Source organism: Condylostylus longicornis, unplaced genomic scaffold, assembly GCF_029603195.1.
Source record: "Condylostylus longicornis isolate FDR11 unplaced genomic scaffold, ASM2960319v2 ptg000009l, whole genome shotgun sequence".
In the NCBI taxonomy this organism is placed as follows: Eukaryota; Metazoa; Arthropoda; class Insecta; order Diptera; family Dolichopodidae; genus Condylostylus; species Condylostylus longicornis.
Window position 1 is genome coordinate 630,119 of NW_026577978.1, and position 24,771 is coordinate 654,889.

At 23.5% G+C, this 24,771-nt stretch overlaps 1 protein-coding gene across 3 annotated transcripts in view; it reads right to left on the bottom strand.

The window, feature by feature from the left end:
• Window positions 1-711: 711 nt before the first annotated feature.
• The window catches only part of LOC129618589 (RNA-binding protein asd-2), a 48,552-nt gene continuing 24,492 nt past the window's right edge, over window positions 712-24,771 (bottom strand). The window contains exons 3-5 of one of the 3 annotated variants that reach the window (XM_055533428.1): window positions 7,782-8,547; window positions 7,247-7,391; window positions 712-1,051 (exon numbers count right to left, since the gene is read on the bottom strand). In XM_055533428.1, the coding sequence (XP_055389403.1) occupies window positions 1,012-1,051; window positions 7,247-7,391; window positions 7,782-8,547 (951 nt within the window). In that variant the 3' untranslated portion in view covers window positions 712-1,011. Of the gene's footprint in view, window positions 1,098-7,246; window positions 7,392-7,781; window positions 8,548-24,771 lie in introns of all 3 variants that reach the window. The other 2 variants (XM_055533425.1, XM_055533426.1) reach the window with 2 other exon arrangements.

Sequence of the window (24,771 nt, forward strand, 5' to 3'; positions counted from 1 at the left end):
TTTTTTGTTTACAATTCAATGAATTTATTATGAATTTACTATTTTTATTTTTTTTTTTGTTTTTTTATTAATTTCTTCTTTATTTTATAATATTTTTAATAACTACATACATACATATATTCAAATGTTTTACAATTACATAATTTTTTTTTTCTGTTTTAATTTAATATTTAAAAAAATTTTCAATAAAAAACTTTACTTATGACTAAATTTTTACTTGCTGTTTTTTCTTATTTTTTTTTTTTGCAAATTATTTAAATTTTCTGCTTTAATTTTTTTTTATATTTGGTTTTCACCGTTATTCTTATTAATAAGCTCATTAATAATAAATTATAGTAGTAGTTGTTTCTGTGTAACTGTGTTAGTTTTATTATATTTTGGCAAAATATATTTTAATGTAAACAACTCTATATTTCTGTCTCTGTCTTCCCTAATATTTGTTTTAATTTTATCTATTTATTTTGTATATTATGTGAACAGTGCGCTTAAATTTTTTTTTTATTTTATCTTAATACATATATAAATACTTAATAATTTCATGATCTTTAATAAAAATGAATTCGTCCTAAATGTTTTACATAATATGGAGATTTTTTTCTTTTTATTTACTTGGTTGTATATAATTAAATTATAGTTAAGATATTGTGTGGAATACATATATATATATATATATATATATATATATCTATACCGGTTATATATATACATATAAATATTTTATAATGCATTTATGAAGACAATTTTAATTACACAAGGTGTTTATATACGAAATTTTTTTTGTTTTTTTTTTGGAAATTTTTGAATATTTTCTTAATTTTATTTTTATTTTTTAATTATTTTATTTAATACATAGATGCATTATTTTTTTTTATTTTTTTTTGTTTTTAATTTTTTTTTTTATATTGAAATTTTATATTATTGTTAATTTTGTTTTTTTTTTTTTTAAATTTGAATTATATTTTTAAACACTTTGCGCCAGTGATTCTTTTTGTACTGAGACGACAGCTGCGGTCATTGTTTCATCCAACATGGGTTGTGGAGGAAGTAAAAGCTGTGGTGTGGTTAACAATTGTAATGATCTAAGCAAAAAATTATAACTAATTTGTTTTAATTTTTATAAGAATAATAATAAATAAAGCAATAAATAAAGAACAGATTTTTTTTTTCATAGTGTTATAGACAACAATAATTAAAATAAAATTTATTTTCGCTTTTTACTTCAAAATTTATTAAGTTTTTTAAATTTTGAGTTTTATTTTAAAATTAAGTAATTAAATATAGTCGACATGCTGGCCAATGATATTATGAGGAGGAATATAAAGAAATTTTACAAAAGATCAAAAGACTATATTTATTGAAAATTTTATAATTTTTCCATATTTCAATTTTATTTTAAAAGGACTTGATAGTTGAAATTTTCAAATTCATGTTAATAGAAGAGAAATTTTGTAGAATAACGTATTTATAAAAGAGATTTATTTATTTATTATAAATTAATTCAATATCAGCAGATTATACCAAAAAAAAGTATTTCAATTGTAATTGGTAATTTAACAAGCATGCAATGTACTTATTGAAATACATTAACTTAAATGCCGTCCCTATATTAACACTCTTAATTCTTTTATACTTCATTGAAACAAAATTTTGTTCTTGGTTATCTTAATTTTTTATTTTCGATATTTCGTTTTGATTTCATAACGTGTAATTTTTTTTTCATAAAAATTAGTCAATTTTTTTCTAAGTACATATATTTCATTAGTGAGCTTTCCAGATATTACAGAGAATAGATGTAGACTTCTTCACTTCATTATCCGTGAAATATCACTTGCACAAACTAGGCAAATTATTGCGACAATATACAAACACTGGCTGCGGTGGTTGGAGGGAAATTCTTTTGCCCATATTTTCATATACCTACAATCTCATCTACAAACGTCCGGTTACATTTTGTCTTATTCGAGTTACGTATTTCATTAAAGGCTATGTTACAAATGGATTGTATAATACATTCATAATAAATGTAGGTATATAAAAGTACAATACGGTTATATAAATAAAGCAATTATAGTCCTTTATATAGTGTCCCTTTGTTATGAATTTACTATAAATCCTCATCTTATACAATATTAAAAAATAATTGCCAATTTCATATTTAATTCATAGATTTATAAAAATGTATTGATAAAAAAAAAGATTTTAAATTAACAAAAAAATTATTAAATCTCATACACATCAACTCATGAAGCGCAAAAAAAAAAGTTCCATTTTTTGCTGATTTTCACTCACAAATTACAATTTACGATGAAAAAATAAAAACAATGGGAAATGGTGGTACTATTGATTTATTCAAATATTTCTGTGTATATAGAATGTGGGTGATTTTTTTTTATATTGAGATTTTGTTTTTTTTTTATTTTTCTTTTTAAATCATTTTTAATGATTAAATACAAATTTTAATTAAGATGTAAATTTTACATCGAAATATATAAAAAAAAAAATAAACTCAATTAATCCTCCATTTAATTTGAGAATTAATAAAACACAATAAAAGGAAATTAATTAACAAATTGGGAATAAACGGATATTACAGTTTCATTTGATGAAAACTGTACAAGGATACATGGAAATATTATTTAATATTTTTATTTATTTCCAGTTAAATTATTAAATTACAGTTTCTATGTAAGGATATTGAATAGTAATACGAATTACTGCAGCTATAAATCATAATGTACTTATACATTATAAGAATCCTTGAAAATGTCCTTGAAATTGATAACTTACAGCTTATTCAAAAGTTATTATAAAGTGTATAATTTGTGTATATACGCTTATATTTCCTTATAATTGAGATAAAATAAAATTGGATTCATTTAATGTTCATTTCTGTTGACTAAGTTACAATATAAAAGTTCTGGATCAGCTGCACTTTTATTTCATTTAAAAATTTAGCTCTTTAAAAGTAATAAATTTGAATTAAAATGAAAGGAAAAGGTCCTTTAAAAAAACAAAAAAACAAAAAAAAACTTTATATATAGGAATTATTTACATTTTATGTAAAAAAAATAAATAAATAAAAAATGAAAAAAATCATTAAAAACAAAAAGGGATTAATTGAATTTTTATTATCAAGAAGGGAGGACGAGTTATCGATTTTTATTATATCGTTCCTTTAGCGATGAAATTTCAAATGACACCTGCCTATGATAAATACGTTAATTTTTTTTTCATATTACTTAAATTTATTTTAATAATAAAATTTTTGTATATATTTAATGTAAAGGAGTGCAATGAGTAAAAATTTATTTTATACCTTTAGAAATTGTCATGATTGTCACTATATTTGGTTCCAGGTTTAGCCTGTTGTTTATTACGGATTCTGATGTTGAATGGCAGTCGGTTTGATAGTATTAAATAATATTGTTAGACAATGATTACCATTCCACTTTCGCGGTACGTATATATTTAATTACAATTCTCCTTAATTACTAAGCATAAAGCACAAGAATTTCGAACTTTTACTAAACTGTTAAATGCAGGACAATATTGTATCTTATAAAATCAACTTGTTTTACTCTTTTATACAGGGTGATTCTGAAAGTTGTACAACAACATATACCATTGGTAAGAAGATCAAAAATGGGTAAAACTTTTGTTCCGAACTGGGTGCCAAATCTCAAGGGTTTCCGAGTTCCAGGAACTTTAATCAATTTTCACGAAATTTTTACTTATCCAAGTTTTTTTGATTATTTCTGCGTTCCGAAAAAAAAGGAACTTTAAACAAACAGTTTCTGAAGGGTAGTTATTTTGATAAAAAATATGAATTTCAATCTTTTTATTGAGATGTAACAAATTGAAAAACAAAAATTGAATTTAAAAAATTTAAAATTTTTGAAAAGAAAAACTAGAATTTTGTATTACGAAAAACAGAAAAAAAAAATCTAGTCATCAAAAAATTTTTTTCGAAACTTTTCTTGGTAAAGAAAATTGATAGGTTTTTAATTTTTGCCAGTTTTTATAAGAAATGGTACCTATATGGTTTGAAATTTTTAAATGCATTTTTCTCAGATTCGGTGCAATTTAAAAATTTGAAAAAAATATTTTCGAAATCTAGACATTATTTGGCATCTAAAGTTATTAAAATTAACCAGCTGGAGCGAATTTTTAAAGACATGCCATATAAATTTGTTGTGACATTTGTTTAAATAGAAAAATTTTTTTTTTTAATACGAAAATTTAATTTTTACCCATTTGCGATCTTCTAACCAATAGAATATATTGTTGTATAACTTTCTAAATCACACTGTATATACGGGGTGATCCGTATCAAAGTACACTGCTATATACAATTGTATAGGATCTCATGAATAGACAAGACTTTTGTATATGGAAACGATGTTCAACAGGTTCAGAGTTAAAGGGGGACTTAAAGTTAATTTTGACTGATTTTTCTTTTTACGTTTAGAAAACAATTTCAATTGTTTCAAAATATGTTGCTCTTTCTAAAAACAAATTTAAGATCGTTTTTCTTTAAAATACAAAAATTTCATTCTGAACTGTTATTAAAATGCAATTAGACTATTAAACTTCCTTTTACTTTCTCTTTTGAATTTCATTACAACCAAAATTTTAAGATAAAATCTAATTAAAAAATAACAGCAGAATCTATAATTAAAAATGTTTTCTAAAACAAAAGAGAAAAAATATTGTTGGTGGGGATCCTAAGAGTCTTTTTTTTTTGTTTCTTTATTATAAATTAATTGAAATGTATCTGAATTAAAAAGTTTTACAAATTAGAAAAGAATTTTCAAGTAATTATAAAAACAAAAACTTTTTGTTATTATGATTTTTTTTTTAATGAATGCATATATGAGTTTAGACATACACACAGTGTACCAAGAAATTTAAATTTTTTTAAGTCGTTCAAGAAAATAGAGTTTGTAAAGAGTTAAGGAATTGGTGTGGGCCGTATGTTTGTAAATTTAATAATGTCGCGAAAAATTTAAATGGTCTTAATCAAATACAGTAATTTTCTAAATTTATTGGCTTTTAAAAAAAATAGGGTTCGCAGAGCTTATTTTGATCAATTTGAAGTTTTTTTTGCTTGACTTATAATGTACCATCAGTTTTGCTTGGTTGGTTAGTGAGTTGGCAAAATCATTTTGATTGTTATCAATGAGATATTGGACACCATAGAGTATGCTTTTATAAAAAATAATTACGATTTGGTTACCGAAAATCCAAAAAATACAACTCAATTTCAAGTCAGCTTTATTATTTAAAATGTATTGAGTGTCCTTTTATATTAATACAAAAAATGTTTTATATAAGCGTATTCAATTTAACAATATAACAATTTTTATAATAGAACCTTCATTATTTAATATAGGTAATCTCTCGGAAAATTATGATGTAGACTAAATAGAATTTTTCATTTCTTTTTCCAGTTTAATTCAAATTTTGTTTTTCCAAATTTCTATATAACTTCTAATGAGATCAACCCTGGTTCATAAAACGAAATTTTGCCGACAGTTTTTAATTTTTATTAAATATGAGAACTTTTTAATTGTCAATATGAGACTTTTTTTTTGTTTTGATTTTGATTAGGGGCTATTAGGACTCAATTTATGACTTTTTTTTTTGGTGAATTTTCTCAACTTTTCTATTTATATTAAACTTTTTTAAACATAGGACTTTTATAACAAAATTTTTTTTTGCTGTTTATTGTTGTTTTTTTTTTTGTTTTCTTGAAAAGAAATAAATAAAAAGTGACTTTTGTTGTTTATTTTTTATTTCGTTCTGTTTAAAGATGTTTACAATTATTGTAAGGTATGCGAGAAACATTCTTACGTTTAATATAGAAAAATTAAATACAATTATTTTAAGACGAAAATGAGAGAAACGAGAGAATTTCCAGTTACTGTTGGGAAAATTTGCATGTTAAATTAACTATTCGGAGAATTAGAAAGCTTTGTAGAGTAGAATAGAAAATACTCTTTGTAAATAATCCAGCTTAGTGAATGTATTTCTGTTAACATCATTCAAAAAACGTATATTAAGCTTTTCTGATTAAAATTTGATGTGCGGTATAACGCAAAACTAATCCAATGCATTCCGAAGAAAATACATTAATATTATAAATTTAAAAATGAATTGGACAAAATATAATATTTTTGACTCTATTCTTCTTATAAAAATTTTCCTTTGTAAATCTGTTAACACATTATGAGCCGGCGGCCTAGCATAGGCAACAACGTTGCGTAGCGGGCGAATATACAATGTATACATCCGCATACATATAAAGTTTGAGCCCTATTACTCAAAAAATAACAAGTTTTTGAAAAAAATATAAGAATTCAAAAAAAGGTCTAGAATAAGTTTCTACATCCATATTGCTATAAATTAAGTGACAACGTACACACAAGCGGGTTCTAGTACCCGACCTGCTCATTATGTGTTAATATTTATTAAATATTCAAATAAATTTTGGTATTCTTATAAAATCCTTAATCTTAATATTGTACATTATAAACATAAATGTAATATGATAGCCGCGATTCATTTTAAACTAGAAAAATCATTTGAAGAGTTTTTATTATAATATTATTTTTTCAAAAAAATTTTTGATTCATATTTTTGCTTTAATACATCGAAAGTTGAAATTTCTAATGGAATCTGTCAGAAACAATTTGGATAAACAGTTTTTGAGAAAGGACACAACAAAAAAATATATACATCCATACACATTATATTTATATATCTTTGTATGAATGAAGAAATGTGATCCTTAATCATTTATTTTTATTTTTATTTTTTTTTTTGGTATAAGGATGGGTTTTTTATAATTCATAAATCTTTGATCTATACAATAAAAATGAATGTGTAGATATCGTAAAAATTTTACTTTAAAAAAAATGGAGAATTTAAAGTGTGATGTGGAAGAGAAATGTAATGTTTATCATGGGTGGTTCAGAAAAAACTTGTGAGCTGGTTAGTGTGTTCTTTATTAAAATATGTTAATTTTTTCATGGCCAAGACGAAGCCTGCATTTTAGTTGTCATTTAAAGAAAAATGTTGCTTTTAATGGGCAATTTATTATTTTTGTTGTCTTACATTGCATTTAAAAATTTTTACTTTATTTTCAAAATTAAAAATATTAGTTTATTTATTATTTTTTTTATTATTTCTTTAAAATTTATTTGAAATATTTTTTGTGCGTTTTAAAATTATTTTTATAACTTACTCATGTACTGAAGGTCCAGCATTTCTTATGGGATGTATACTTTGTGAATTTTTAGCTCGGGCTAATAATGTCATCACAGTTCGTTTGGTTGGATTCATGCTTGATCTGGGTACACCAAGTAAAGGTCTTTTACGAGCTAAACTTCCTATAATTTTTTTTTTATTTTTTTATAACATTTTTTTTTTGTCATGGTGAAAAAAGTAAAAGTTGAAGGTGGATTTAAAATAAAATTTTTTATATTTTTTCTTTTAGTATATAAAAAAATGTAAATTTTTTTTTATGTGGCTTCTTTAAGAGAATTGTTAATAAATAAATTAAAAAATTACAAAAATAAAAACAGAAAATAAAATAATAACATTTTAAAAGCTTTCGCTTATTCAAAGCGACTTATTAAGCAAAAAAAAAAATATATCCTCTTAAATAATTTATAAATTTTACCGAATTAAAAAGATAAATTCAAAAAAAAAGAGAATGAGAAAAATAGTAGTAAAAAGAAACCCAAGAAAAACAAAAGAAAATAAAATTTTCAATTAACCTCTTAATGCTGGATGAAGTAGAGCACCTGGTGGTTCCAATAATGCTAATGGTGTCGTTGTTTCAGCTTCACTTGGTATACCAAGTGTTGCTTGCGATGGCGGTAAACCGGTAACCGCTGCAACACCAGTTGCAGGCTTAATAATGCCCATACCAGCTGTAGCTAATTGATGATGTAAGGCTGCTGCAACAGCTGCCGGATGTATTGTTTGGGCTGGCAAATCAATATGCAGAGGATTAGTAAAATTATTATAGTTGATCATTGACGTGTTCATATTTCTATCGAACTCACTATTTATACTATTTGCTGCCGCCGCAGCTGCTGCTGCAGCCGCTGCTGCAGCTGCCGCTGATGATGTATTATTCCCATTTAAATGTGTTTGAACATGATTTTGTTGTTGCTGTTGTTGTTGATTTTGTTGTTGTTGCTGCTGTTGTTGCTGTTGTTGTTGTTGTTGTTGTTGCTGTTGTTGTTGTTGATGTAAAGTTGATGGATTTGAAGATGATGAAGCAGCGGCTGCCGCTGCTGCAGCAACAGCTGCTGCATTTACAGAATTTGTTAATTGATCTGCTGCATTAATTGTTGCTATACTAGAACAATCCATTATTTCACTATTTTGTTTCATATTTGTACAATCCATTGTTGCATTTATTGTATCGTCAAGTAAACCATTTGTCGGACTATTTTGTTCACCAGTTTCTGTTGGTGATGATGTTAATGCTTGCATTTCCCACATTTGTTCTTGTCGAATATCATCGTGATAATCCTGCAAAAAGAAATTAATACAGAAGAATTAATAAAGAATTCTTTTTTGTCAGAATTATTATTTTTTTTTATAATAAATAACTAAAATGGAGGAACAATTGTTACAAAATCACATGATGACTATAGAATTATAAATTATATTTTATATAGATTGAATTGATTTATATATTATATAAGACGATTTAAATAAATTGTATATTGTGAAATTAAATAATTGAAGAATTAAATATTATCCTTCTATTGTTAAACATTGGGCCGAAAAAAATGAAATAAAGAAAATTGTTTTAATAACACTTTTTATAGAATAGTGAAACTAATAAAATAATACAGAAAGAGAAGAATTTATTTCATATTTTAAATCAGCTTCCTTTTCACTGAACTCTCGTTAAAAAGAGGATAAACTATTCTTATAGGTTAAGAGTTAAAATAAGCAACAATGATTGGTGAAATGTGACAAGAATAAAATACGAAAATTTTTTAAAAATTAATTTTAAAAAAAAATTAGCAATTTTTATACAATTTCGACTTAGTAAGTCCCTTTTATAGCAGGTCCTTATTAATGTTTTCAACTACTTCGCTTTTAATAGTTCTGTCCGATGCCTGTGTTTTATTACTTGAAGTTGAAATCACACGAATTGTATAGTAATTTCATTTGCATAGTTATTTGGAAGATGAAAAGTATTAGGTAAAAGTAATTTAATTAAAACCATTTCAGCAATTAAAACGAAAAATTTGTCCTTGATCCTTTAGTTTGTTATGCAATAAACGAGTATTTTGTAAAATTAGCGATGTCAATTAATTTTTGAGCGAAAAATGTAAATTTTCAATAATATAATTTGTATGTGACTGCACAATAACTATATTGTAATTAATATCTAGGCGGCAGATAAATATTTTCGTATTATTTCATTTAATGACATCAAATTAATTACGTCATTTAATGTGCTGGCTGTGTAAGATAATAGTTGTATTGCAGTTTTCGGTGACTACAAAATTTATTTGTTCGGCATTTCTGTTGATGATTCGGCTTTGTAGAAATTTTTACATTGTGATATTATGATGCGAAAAGACATTAATTGAATATAGACGCTTATAATTTGAAACTTTTAAAAATTATTTGTGAGTAACAAATTGTTTTAGATATTTTGTATAATATTGCATACTTTAAGGTTCTAAGCTTAAATATTAACAAAATTTTTTTGGAAAGAAAAGAAAAACAAGTTATTGGAAGCAATGTGTTCAGCAAACTGTGCTTTAGAATTTGATCTGCGATAGAAAATTTGATTTACGACCCCCATTCTTTTAAAATTTTTAAAAATTTCTTTTAAAAAAATAAAATTAATATATTAGAAATCATTATGACAAAATTTTTTTTTATTTGTGTTAGTAAATATATTTTACCCATATTACATAGAAAAACTTATATAGAATCCCTTAACTATACTCGTATTAAAATTTAATGTTCTGTTAAAAATGTTTACATTTAGTAGAATAATTTGTTGGAAATCAACAACCGAAACTTAATTGATTTTAATATAGAATGGGCACTGGAGTAAGACAGTCTCTTAATGAATTTAATATTTTAACAAATTTATACGTACATAGCTACATACATTATATAAAATATTAAAAATATAAGATTGAAAGATTATAGAAAAAGAAATTTTGATTTTTAACTTAATTATAGAAATTTCATGTTAAACTGTTTTGAATATGTTCCGGTTTTTGGTCACTTAAATTCGTTAATGTCCATTATCCACAATATAAAGAATAATTAATATTAGTACAACTTTTAATTTTTAATTTATATTCGTGTTTTCTTTAGTGAATTTAAAATTTTTGTAAGTTTCGCCATGAATACATTTTAATTTTGAAGAATTCTCTAATAATATTTTTTTTATTTCTTTGATCTTTTATTATTTACAGAAAAGCAAGTGTAATATCTGGATACACTTATTTTTAAACTCAAAGGCAGATTGTTTTTAAAAATTATTGAAAAGTTAAAATTCTTTAATTGATTGTTAATTTAAATATGGTTAAAAACAAAGAATTTTATTAAATTTCCAACATCAAATATTTTTAAAACTTTCTAAATAAGCAAGTGGGACTAATATTTGAGCAGAAAATGCAAAATAACTGTGAACTAATACAAAATAAGCCGAATCGAGACTTGTACATTATTCTATTTCCGAATTCCTTACCATTCTAATGCCCAATAGAAATTGAAGCTGTTTGGGAGCTAAAAAAAAGAATGCGACAGTTTTAGCATGAATGTAATGACTATTAGCCTGGACAAGTACTTTTACCATGAATGCTATGAGTTAAATGCAAAATTCGGCGAATTGTTTGAGTGAAATTGTTTAAAGTCAGAGAATAACTCTTGGTCTTGCCTTCACAATGGGAATATTCAGCTTAACATTTAGTATATTGAACTTGAATATGTAGATTTTGTACCAATTTGGATTTTGATAATCTTTTCCTCTTCCCTTCAATTATAATACCTAAAAACTATCATTAATCTCTTATGGTTTAAAAAAACTGAAGCTACAATTTCTTGGACTTTTCGAATAGCATAAAAATGTAATCTATTGTAAAATATTGCATAGTATGTATATGCATGAATAATATGATACATAAACTTTAATAATCTATGAGTTATATTTACGTGCATCCAGGATGTATAATCAAATAAGATTCTTTTAATAAACATTTGTTTTTTCATTAACTTTGAGTAATGATTCGTATTTATGTTTTCAACCATTTATTAACCATCTTGAATAAATAATATTATATTTTTGACAATATTTTTTATTATTTAACTTATATTTAAGTTTAATAACCATATTTACTACAATATACATATATATATAGCCATTCCTAATAATAAAAATCTTATATACAATATACAGTAGGTGTAGAGGAATATGTGTATACAGTTTTAAGACAAAAAGACATAAAATATGTTTTTTTTTTTTAGTATTGCCCGTCAGTTGTCATTAATATCAAAATAAAACTATTAAAATAATATAATGTCATTAAATGAGGGAATTATTATTATATATAACTATTAAGTATTATTATTATTATGAATACCTTATATATAAATGTTTGCCATATACAAATATATATATTAAATTATTAAGTTCAAGGATAATATAGAAAAAAAATTGTTCTTATCAGCACATAACCGATAGTGTTTGAAAATATTTTTCGAAATGTTGTCGAGTACAGAAACCTTTTGTTAGTTATTTACTTCCTCCAACTCAATTGTCTTAAGTAGTTTGTTAATCAGTTCCGTTAAGGAAAAGAGCGTAATGATTATATTGTAAGAATGTTTGTTTATTATTTTGTTGAATACTGTAGGAAATGTTAACAGGGGCGCCTCATAAATGCACTGTTTTCATTTAAAAACTTCGTGGTTTATTGTTTTTGTTATGGAATCAAAAAATTTAATATCTTACCGTGGCTTATCGTAGCTATCGAATATTATATTTGAAGAAAACCATTTATTATTTCTTTCATTTTGGAATTAAGAATTTATACATAGATAAACGGTTAGAATTTTAAATGTGTGGCATAGTAAGTATTAGGTTAACTGTCTCGGTTTTTAAAAAAAGATTTACCGGTTGCAGCATATGTGCTAGATTTTAGAACAAAAACTTTTATGTAGTAAAATTTTAGATATTATAACTACATAAATAAATAAAAATTTAGACACTATTATAGTACTAGTGTTATATTTCTAAAATACGGTGAAGAGAATTTCCGGGAAAAGTAAAATTTAAAATTTTTTGGCGCGATCACAATACTTCCTTGTTATAGGCAGTAGGATCGATAAAAACTACATGCTATTATGTAAGTTATAGTAATAAATAAAACATTGAATTTATATTATAGCTACCATTATCTTTAAATTCGTTATAATAGTACAGACAGAAATATACAGCACATTTTTCTTCACCACAAAATGATCTTTTTAGTTACAATTTCAATTTTATTAGTTTTTCAATTCAGGTTTATTACAAGAAATTTTTTTTTTTTTTTGAAAGAATCTTATTTTATTTTAAGATTTTTCTTTGTTATTGTGAATGTTATAAAATGAGGTTTTTAGTTTTACATATAGAATATTGTTGTTGAATGGAATGAGCGAATAAAAGTGTGCCATTAAGAAATATAAGTTATACATTTATATATACATACCTTTCATTTTATATGGTTTATTTTTGTGGTAATAAAAACTGCTATAGAGCCATAATGTGCGTATATGTGTATATGAATAGTTAAGAAATTACGAAGCGGTTCAGTAACATTTAAAATCGCAAAATAAACGTAAAAAAATAAAAAGCATAACGAATCAAAAAAAAAAAATTAAAAATTAAGACATGAAATGAAATGTTTTTCTTTTCTTCTTTTTCTTCTACATTTTCTTTAATATTTATTTATTTATGTCCTTGTTTTGACATTTTTCTCTATAATATTTTTATTTATTTACTTATGCAAATAGAGATATTATAAATACAAATTATATGATATACATACAAGTATGTGTGTGTATGTCCATAGTTTCAGATGGAAAAGTCCTTGAAAAATATTCGTGAGATAGTAAGCATACATACCTACGTACACACATAAATTATATATTGCTTCATTTACACACATAATTAAAATGAATATATTGAAGACTAAAACTTATACAGAAATTAAGATGATGTTTAATATTCTTAATAGTTGGAATTTTGTAGAATATTTTTGTATATTAAAAGATGACATGATTTCATTTATAAACACATACAACTATTACATAATATTAAGATACAAACAATGATACCGAATTTATAAGGAAAATAACATTAAATGAATTGTTCTGAAACGTAAGATTTAAAAAATTTTGAAGAGAAAAAAAAATATACATGTGTATTTTAAATAAATTTCCGGTTTATAAGCTCTAATATAAACGTATTATCTAAATATAACATTCTATTTAAATAATTTAATTCAGTAGGGAAATTAATTTTAATTGACTTGGAAATTTTATTGGTTCTAATGAGTTCAATACAATACTAAATCATAATATAATGAGGTATAGTGTTCAAAACAATGTAGTTATATAATTAAAAATTATAAAAGTTTCATAGAAATAGTGATTAGATTTAAAACTTTTGAATCGCATATTTATGTGTTATATTTGTTAATTTTTTTTATTAAATGTACTTTTAATGCTCTACACTATAGCTATATCAATTTGATTTTGTTAGTTAGATTTAATTCCGTTTAAGAAATTGAAATTTCTCATGAAAGTTTAGGAATAAAAAGGGATTTTATTTATAGACAATTTGGTTATTAATAAAATAAGGACATTTTACATTTTTTTGAAAAATGAAAGCATATTTTTTTTAAGGAAATCATTACTGGTGTTGAACGATTGCAGCTTGAGTTTAAAAATGAAATATTTGCAAGTATTGTAAGAAGAATACTTACGTATTCTTCGTAAAGTAGTAAGAACCCGATTACTTGAACTTTATTATTATTATTAGTATATTGGTAGATTTAAAATTTTATTAGAATTGAATTGTTTTCTGACTTTCTCATTTTACGGATAGTACATACGAGTATAATATATTGGAATTTCTTTATGACTGCTTTTAATATAATGAATAGAATAATATTTAAATGATCGCATGACGGAAGAAATAAATTAAATTCTAATTACGTATAAAATGATGTGTTTATTATCAAAAATAGTAGTGGATGGAAAATCAAATTTAAAATTTTTTTAATATCCTTATTTCAATAGATTTTAAATACATACATATAATTTATAAACATATATTTCAATTCTTATTAATGTAAATGCTTGATATCATTGAAAAATTGACATATTACTGAGAAATTGACATTGACATTAAAAAAAAAAAAATTCTGACTTTGACCAGCTTTATCTCGAAAATTCTGGTTCAAATCAAATTAATTTTAAGACCGAAAATAAAGAGCAATTGATCTCCTGTGAAATCAGGCTCTGATATTTACTGTTTGTCGCATGGTTCTCAAATTGTAAGCATTTATTTATATGCAAGAAAAATCTGGAAGCTTTTTTTTCAACAGGCAGTAGCTCGAAAACAAACATATCTGCACCCCAACCCAGTACAATTTTTTCTTGGAAATTGATCAAAGTGTCATTCCTAATATTATTTGCTATCTTATGCGAAACAACCTGTATATGTATGTATATATGATATGCACATAATTTATGTTTTAAAGTTGAAACATTATGTTTGATACCATCAATTAAATTTAAATTATCAACTCAACTTTATTACCATATCTCAGGTATATTTTCCAACTCATTTGCTTTTTTTAAAACTTGTAAATGTTAAAAAAAAAATACCAAGGAAAATTTCATTACCATTATATTTCTTATACAAAAAAAAAGCAAACATATTAGAATGACAGAATTTTATTTTAAACAGCACAATTACGTATCACATAAATATAATGAGGAGAATGACTGTTTTAAAATGCTTTAAATATTATGTAAAGCCATAATGGCTTTTAATTTGGAAAATTGTAATAATCATTAAAACTTTGAATGAAAATTTTCCTAAAGAGAACAATGTTCCCTCTTTAAACAGAGAACAACACATCGTTCAATCATTAAAAAAAATATTGTTCCGTTTTCATTATACAAATTTTTTTATTATGCGAAAAAAAATGATATAAAATGCGATTTTAGCGTGATTTAGTTATGTACATGTAAGTACATATTGATATGAGAGTATGTTTGATTGTTTTAGTGTAATAATAAAGAACGACAGAGTGTTTTTAGAAAAGTTTTTTAATAAAAGTACAATATTTTATTTGTAGTATTTTTTTTATTAAAATTTGTTTTATTACTAACCAGGTTTCATTAATAATTTAGGAAGTATTGCCATTGAACAAAATTTGATTTATCAATAGAGTCTTTAGAGAAAAGAGTGCCTCTTCGATTTCTTTACTGATTTCAGTTTTATCAACACCGGTTTTTGTGATGATTAGTATTTGAGTTTCTTTTGTGAATAAAATCGAATGAGTTTTTTTCAAAGGACGATAAGTTCTTATACCTAGACTTATACTAAATAGGCTATTTTAATATTTTTGATTGCACCTCTAAGACAAGATAAATGAGTTTTTTAAAAGCTTAATTATTTAGACCTTTTGTTTTAAAAATTAAAAAATTAAATTGCATTCGAATTATGTTTTTAGATTAATTAAAATTTAGGTTATGTGCAGCCTTGTCGTATTTTTTTTATATAATGTTTCATACCAGAAGAGAGTTCTGTTTAAGAAAAATTAAGTTCGAAACAGTATCAACCTTAACTTTGTTTTAATCTGTATGTATGTTTTAAATTTGCTATAATTTGCATAATTTGGCCTCAATTTACTTAATTTTAATTTGTCATGTTTCGTTTATATTTACTGAATTTAATTATTACTATATTATTTTGTACGGAAATCATTTGATTAAAGGGTTTAAGGGAAACTTTGTTGGGTAATTAAAAATTTGTAATAAAATTTGTAATAAAATTATTTTTACTAAAGTTTAACTCAAGTGATCACTTTACTATACCATGGAGAATGGAGGCTCTTAAACTATTTGTAGTATAATAAATTAAAGCCAAACACTAAAAATATTATGAGTTTCTGAATAACTTGGAAATTTTCAAAGAATATAATTATAATGAAAATAATTATATAATTATCAAATGAAAATAATTATAACTAGTGCGTTCGAGGGCGCCACCGGCATCCATCCTTGGTATTTATGCAATTGGAAGTTAAATTTTTTTAGTTGTTTTTTTTCTGATCATTTAATCGGTTTACCAAACTACTACATTGTACATATATTGCAGCATTTTTGTTTTTTTTTTTGAGCGCTTTGAGGAAATTCGAGCGGCTTTATTTTTAAATTTTTTTTCGCAAATTGATGATCTTTATAAAAATCCAAGAATATGTTTTTAAAATTTTGCCTGTCCGACTTCTGGTTCTCAAAGACTTAAATTACATAATGCATCTAAGAAATATATACATACACGGACATTAAATTTCAAGAAAATTTGGAATAATAATTAAAAATAATAAAACATGCACATTTATTACATCATTTACGTAATACCTACCTAATATGTACATGTCATATAGATTCATGAGTATTAAAAATATAAAAAATTATATTTGAATTTTAATTATATTGCCCATTCTCTGATTTGTTAATTTTAATTTTGACAAATTTCTTGAAGAATAATTAAAAAAGTTTTTGTCGTTTTTTTAGTTTTTTTTATTGGTTAATAAAATTTTTATGATTTTTGTATATAATGTGAATAAATTGTTGTATATATACGTAAAGAAATTGAATTAAAACTAATTTTGAATGAAATGCTCTTGTAATTTACAAAAATGAGACGTTAGAACAAAAATGTGATATGTGCTAAAGGAAGAAGCATTTTTATAAATTTTATGAGAGTTTTTTGTTCTAAACATAGTACTCAGCTCAAATACTTTGTTCCATATAATATCACCGTAAAAATTATTAAAAATTTCTTAGTAAAAAATGCTTAATAAAAAAAGTTCCATAATTTTTTTCTTCTGAATGTAGTTCTCAATTTCAGAGAAATACTCGTATTTAATATAATTCCTGAATAAATGGCAGTAGTCACAATTAAAGATTATTTTCTTACAGAAATAAGCATCGAGGTTTTTATTTTGTTAAAGAAATTAAGACATTTAAAAACGAAATCTATAAGAAAATAAAATATCCTAATATTATTTAAAGGAAATTGTTGTGGAAAATTTTTTATAAAGATTCCTGAAAAATTTCATTTAACTCAAAATATTCCAAATAATTTTCTTCTGAAATTTCGAATGAATGAAAAATGTTTCCGTGGAAAAATGTTCACTGTAGCATATCTGTTTTTTTTTAAATTTTCGATTACTTTTTTTTTCTAGATAATAAGTTTTACGACTCTTAAATTCTAGCAGCTTCTTGATATTCTTAAAAAGCTTATTTCGTTAGAAGAAAATTTTTTTCTACCTTCAACTCCTGTCAAGGTGTCGCATTTGATTTTTCAGAAACTACAAGCTTTTTCAAATTTCTATGACCGCGTATAGCTTACGGTATATGCCATCTCATCAAAAATATAATTACAACTCACGCAATAAACCATTAAATTCGAGTATTCTGTTAATGCCTCTTAAAATTTTTTTTCTATCCTAAATGTATGCAATTTTTTTCAAAATTTTAGGTGTATTAATGAAAGTAATTTAAATAATGTAGTAGACTGTTATTAAAAGTATTATTTTTATTTGTTGAGTGGAAGAATGATACTTTACAACAAATTGGCTAAATTTTTTTTAATTATACCTTTTTGTGAACAATCAGTGTGTAAGAAACTCAAATAGTTTCAAATTAAGTTTTATTATTAAAAATATGATTTTTGTGATTCGCCCAAATTCTCAATGTATTTTGTATCACGTTTTACACAATCATTATGGAATTTTTTTTAACTACTATTTTCCAAAAAAGCTAATCATACATATGATATAATTTGTATAAAGTTTTAATATTTTAAGCCATTCACAATAATTATTATTGTTCTCTTTAAAAAATGAGAACTTTAAATGTAATCATTTTGCAAGGATATAATATTCAGATCACAGAAGTTAAAGTATATTTCAACTTAATACATTCAATTTATTGAGTATTTTTGAAAAAAAAAAAAATGAAAATTTCATTTTAAATAGAATCCTTTATAATTATTATTATCGAAAAAGTTACTTTCATTTTATTTGTTTTTGTTCTTTCTCTCTTTGTCTATGATTTTAAAGAAAATCAGAATATAGGATAAAAAATTTCTATACTTTGCAATCTGTAAATAAAAATCGAATCGAATTAAAGAATTGAAGCATTTATGTATGTGTACCACATATGTGTATATTGTATGTATGTACATGCACTTATATAAATTACAAATATATACATATATATTCGATAGAATTGGAGACAATTTAACTGATTATATTTCAGCATTTTCTTCTTTTTTTGGTTTTCTCTTCAAAATTTATTCAATTTTTAATATAATAATGTATGCATTGCAAGTACCATATTATAATATTGAAGAAGGAGAAAGAATAATTTTATTGATATAATATTGATAAGTTTATATGTATGTATATATAGATATAATATGTGAAGCTTTAAATTCATATTGTGAAAATTTTGAAAAAAAAAAAATTATAAAAATTGCTTTCAACTTTTTTTTTTTTTATCTATTATCTTGAATTTCAATTTATTTCCTCTATATGCTCATTCTCATGCTGATTCCTTTTTCACACTACATCTGTTTGTATATTATGCTTTTACATTATTATTATTTATATTATGTATTATTATTGAGCACATATATACATCGAAAATATATAAAATGGAAAATGACATTATATGAAATTTAAAATTTTTTTGTTTTAAACAAAGTTTTTTGTCATCTTTGCGAGATTAAAATATATTGGTGCTGATGAACAAGGTGTTTTCTGTAAAGAAATTGAAAACTAATTTTGAAAAATTTGACTATAAATCGATAATAATTATTTTTGGTGATTAAATTGAGTGTATTTTTTTTTTCGATCAGTTGTGATTAAAAACCGAGTAAATTTCAATAATAAATTTGGCATTACAAAGTTAAGTTGAGTTAAATCATCAAGTTCACGGCCACCTCTATTAAATTTAATCTAACCTTTGGATTAGTTACATAATTCTAAATATAGCTGATGTTAATATTTTCAACGACTTTAACATCATTTCTGTCAAGATACCATTTTAAAGTTCATTATCATAAATGTTGCTTCTATATGATAAATTTTCATATTTGAAATTTTCATAATACATGGAACGAAAATTCAAAAGTAATTTCATATTATAAGTGAAAATTGATATAATTTTTATTTTTGAATCAAAAAATAAAAAAAAATAAAATTGAAATTTTCATTTTTTATGAAAATGCATTTTGAATACAAATTAAATGTAGCCAAATATATTCATATTATACATTATGCATACATATATAATAAGTAATTTTTGTAAAACTCAAAAAATTTTATAAATTCAATTAAGTTTTCCGGTCAGTTTGAGAAAATTTTATATGCACATACAAAACATACACATTGTAACTGTTATATATTATATTTTTTGTCGGTCATTTTAGTTTATATGCAATTTATGTTAATTGAGAAGAAAATATTAAAAAATCCAAGAAAAAAAAATTTCATATGCAATGTAAATTTTCAAAATTTTAAATTTTCTCATTTTGTAATAAAAAAAAAATTCAAAATATTATAAAATAAATTTTATAAAAATGCATTCAATGAGTTGCAATTCAAATTGCTTTCTATAATTAAGGTAATAAAACAACATTATTTAATTAAAAAATAGTTTTAATAATTCTTCAAAATAAGGTTTGCAATTCAATACAATTAAAAAAATTAATTTTGATTTATTTCATTACGAAATCAGTGTTGGAAAATTTTAATATTTTTTCTTAAATAAATGAAGAATTTAAATAGGAGCACAATAAACTTATTATATAATCAACTTAACATATAGAAAATTGAAAGCGAAATTTACAATAAATGAAGTAAATAAATGAAGAACACTTTCAATTTTCTTGATTATTTCAATTGTTTTCCTTTAAATTTTTATGAGTTTATAAAAATTTATAAACTATTTTAAGAGTACTAAAGAAGAAGTGAGCTGGTGGGAATTTATGCTTCACCTTTTAAAATAACTATTATACAAAAATAATTGTTTTGAAAAGTTTTATACAAATCCTTTCTTTTTGTGTTCAAAATTAAATTAAGAATATAATTTAAAGAAGAAATGAAATTTGAGATATTTATCTTGAATTCAAGTGAGTTGTATTTTCATTTTAATTTCTGTTCCATTTGTTTTTTTTAGAAATTTTTGCAAATTTTTAAAAAATTGCTTTTAAATAGTGAGAAAAATTAATATTATTAACATAAATACCAATTTAAATTCGTGTGGTCTTCAAAGAGTCTTTATATTTCAGGTTCTCAATTTAAAATTAATTGCTATACCACTGCCCTGGTAAGTATAAGGTCGACGCATTAAAACATTTTTCTAAACTGTTTCAATCGGGTCAACTTAACAGGACAGTGGTTATAGATGTTACAATGTAATATTGAATTTGAAATAAAACAATCATTCTAATAGACTAACTATACTAATTGCTACAAAAACGACTACAACAATAAATATTTTGTCATAATTGACTTTAAATTTAAAATAAAATTGCAAAAAAAATACCTTGTGGTGAAACAAATTTTATGTTTTTACAAAATTACACTATAATTATAATAGTGACCTTAACATTATACCGCCTAAACAATTTTCTTTAAATAACTTTCCCCCCTTATCCAATATTTTGTAGAAACAAAAAAAAAAACAAAAATTTTTTTTAATTACTTTAATAACTTTAAGTCTTTTTTAATAGTTCACTTGAATTCAAAATTAAAAACAAAAAAAAAAAGTTAAAATAGCCTTGAACAAACGACGAAAGACTTAAATTTAAAAAAAAAAATAAAAATAACAAAAAATAGAAAAAGAAAATGCACTCAGGTGAGTTAAAATTATTTTTATTTTTCATTTTAATCCCGCCCTAACCCGTTTTCACATAGTAATACAGCTCTAGGCACTCATTATTTTAAATCTTATGTACTTACACAAAAAGTTTAGCAAAATTATAAGAAACCAAAAAAACAAAAAATTAAAGAGAAAAAAATGTTACATTTTTCTTTTGTTTTTTTTTTCTGTAAATTCTACAAAAATCCAGACGTTTAGCAAACAAAACCAGCACAAAAAAAAACAACATCTTTGTAAGGACAAAAAAAATGTCCTTATTAATGTCCTTAAATACCACAAAAACAAAACAGTAAAATATAATAACAAAAACACAAAAAAAATCAAAACAGAACGTATAAAAGGAGAGAATAATAATTTCTGTATATATATAAAGACATTTTCTTAAGGATAATAAGTACAGAGTAAAAACTATTAACTTTAACGATAACTTTATACTTTTAAAAATGTTTACTAACATAAAAATCCGTAAAGCAATTATGAAAAAGAGAAGACCGCAATTATTTTCTTTTTTAGTTTCGTTTTTCTCGTTTTGTTTTTTGTCATGTTGCATCTTATCTTTTAAAGTCTTGTATAAGACTAAAAAATTTTAACAAATTATTTAATATTATTTTGTAGAAGAATTTAAATGTGATAAGTTTTCTTTTAAAAGCGTTTCATAAATTTTTTGCGAAACTATTGAATTTGCCCTAGTTGGAATCAATTTTTGTTGCGCTAATGTAGCAGTACATGCACTGTTTGAGCTCGCCTTCCTTTTTTCTTCGTTTTTTCTTCCTTAATTTTGAATATTTTCTAATAAATTTTAATTTACGACTTAAATTTATTTTAAAATTATTAATTATTAATATAATCACTAACATTTTCCAATAAGCATTACACATTGCGCTTAATAATGGCACCTCTGTTTTTCGACACTCAAATGATTTTAAAATTTTTAGAATACGCCTTTGATATTCAGAAAAAAAAAATTAAACTCTGCAGTATCTCAAACATTTTAGTATGCAACATTTTTTAATTATTTTTAACTGATAGTGTCATTCATTTTTTTTTTCTAAGATATTTAAATATTTTAAAATACCGATTGAATTTTTCAGTTTTGAAAAGGTTACTCAGTTTAAAATAAATAATGGAAATTTCTTCATACGAAATGCAGAAAAGATTGATGGCGTAATCATAGGAACAACTCAAGGTCTGCTTTGAAATTAAAAAATTTTTCTACCCAAACTGGATTCGAACCAGTGATCTACCTCTTTCTAGGCGGATACTCTACCAATTGAGGTACAAAGATATGAAAAAATTACCATCAAATTGTTTAAATCTACATGATTCCTAAAAATTGTTTACCTGAATTGCTCTATGCAATCTTATTTTTGAAAAGCAAAATTAGATGAACATATAAATATTTATTGTACCTATTACACTTATGATACTATAACTAATTACAAATACAGTGGTCAATTGTTTGTATTTATTATTAATTCTTCTAAGAATTATTAATGGCAATTTCTTCATAAAACTGCAGATGTCCAGTCGGAGGAGAAAAATTTTTTAATTTTTCAATCTTGACTCGTTACTTTGATTTCAACTGTTCTGCAGTTGTATAAAAAAATGTCCATTAGTTCTTGTAAGAATAAACAATAAATGTAAACAACTAGACGTTGTATTTGTAATTATTTATAATATGTACTCAGTTTCTTTTTACTTTATCTTGTGATTACAGAATGACAAAAGACAATAATTTGAAAAATGTAATAATGTTAGTTTATGAGGGCTCGTATATGAGAAAACATTTAAATGAACTTAAAATTAAATGCTTAATTATCTTGCTAGAAAAAATAATATTCAGGATAAATATCATAATTTTGAAGATATCTTCTAATTAGCTCTTCAGAAAATTAATGGCAAACGACTTAGCATATGAGTATTCAATTTATAAGTCATTATTATAGGAAGGTTATCTATCAAACCAGATTTTCAATCAGTTCCTAAAATAACCATTAAATTCTTTTCTAAACAATATCCTTTAAAAGTATGCAATTTCTAAAAATTTACATACATATACTATATTTCAGCAAGTTATATAAAATGCGCCTGTTATATTACTTAATCTAATACTATATTAGCATAATTACTGATTCCATTGGTATCTATTTTCAAAGTACTAAATAAAAGACGGAAAAAAATTTTTCCTTTTAATGCTACAACATCAGTTAGTTTAATCTTTATGTAAAGGATTAAATTTAATATTTTACTGAATTCGGTATGAAAACCACCCATTTTGTGTACTTAACAAAGTTCATATTATTCTTAGTTGTTTCTCTATTCAATATGGTGTAGAGTAATAGATGATGCAACAGTTGGAACACTAAAATGTATTTTTTAAAAGCTTTAATTTTCCTTTTATCCTAGTTAAATTTTTTTTTTTATTTTGTCTTTTATTTTTTGGAAAAGTGAAAATAACAAACAACTTTTTCTACAAATAAACATAGATAAAATCTGAAAAGCATAAAATTTTTTGAATTTTGTGTACAATAAGAATATGTTAAAGATTTTAATACATACATGACTATCTAAAAGAAATTTGTATGTATTTCCGTATGTAAAATGTTAGTGTAGAATTGAAATATATATGAGTGTATGTAATGTGTTGTTATAAAATTTTATACAAAAAGAAATAATATTCAATAAAATAAAACAAAAAAACGAAGAAAAATTAAATTTAAAATCCTTTGTTTTAACAATCTATAGTGTGTCATGCAAGTTTATTGCTTTTTTTACTCAAATGAGTATATGCGACATTTTTATGGACATCAGCGTTTTCTTGTTATAATTTCAATCAAAATTATAATAGTAAAATTTCTAAAAATTTAATAAAAATTCAACAATAGAATTGAATTAAGATTGGCGTTGTTTTGTGAGTTTAAAGAAAATTAAAACTATTTTTTTATGTTTGGTTTTTAAATTTAAAGAAAAAACAGAGATAAATTTTGAATTTAATATTAATTCAAAAAAATAATAATAAAATAACAATTCATGCAAATCAAGGACTAAGTTTCCGGTAGTCAATTCTAGTAGTAGGCATATTGCAGCATTTAACATCAGTCCATAAAAATAACGATTTTTGTCCCGGTACTTCTAAACAAAATTATTAAGTTCGGCGCCCATTTCAATCGTATATGATCTGGAATGAACGTTTAATATTTTAATTATATAATTAGGATTTCATGCATATTACGTAAATTTCATTACTCCAAATAAATTAATAATTCGGGAATAGAGTAACAGCAATTTTATCCACCGAGCAAAAATAAGTGTGGGTTTAATGTTGACTATTTTTAATAATCACACTTGAAGAATTAAAATCAAAAAGATTAAAATGAAATAGAAAAAGAAACCAAACATTATTTTAGTGTTCACTTAAATTTTGTCTATGTAAAAGAGTGAAATTTAAAATTGGTGAACCAACACAGAATGAAACGTGCAATAAATAATCTGATTGAGATTACTTTCATGGAACAAAAATCTTTTTAAAGTTTCTTTTGA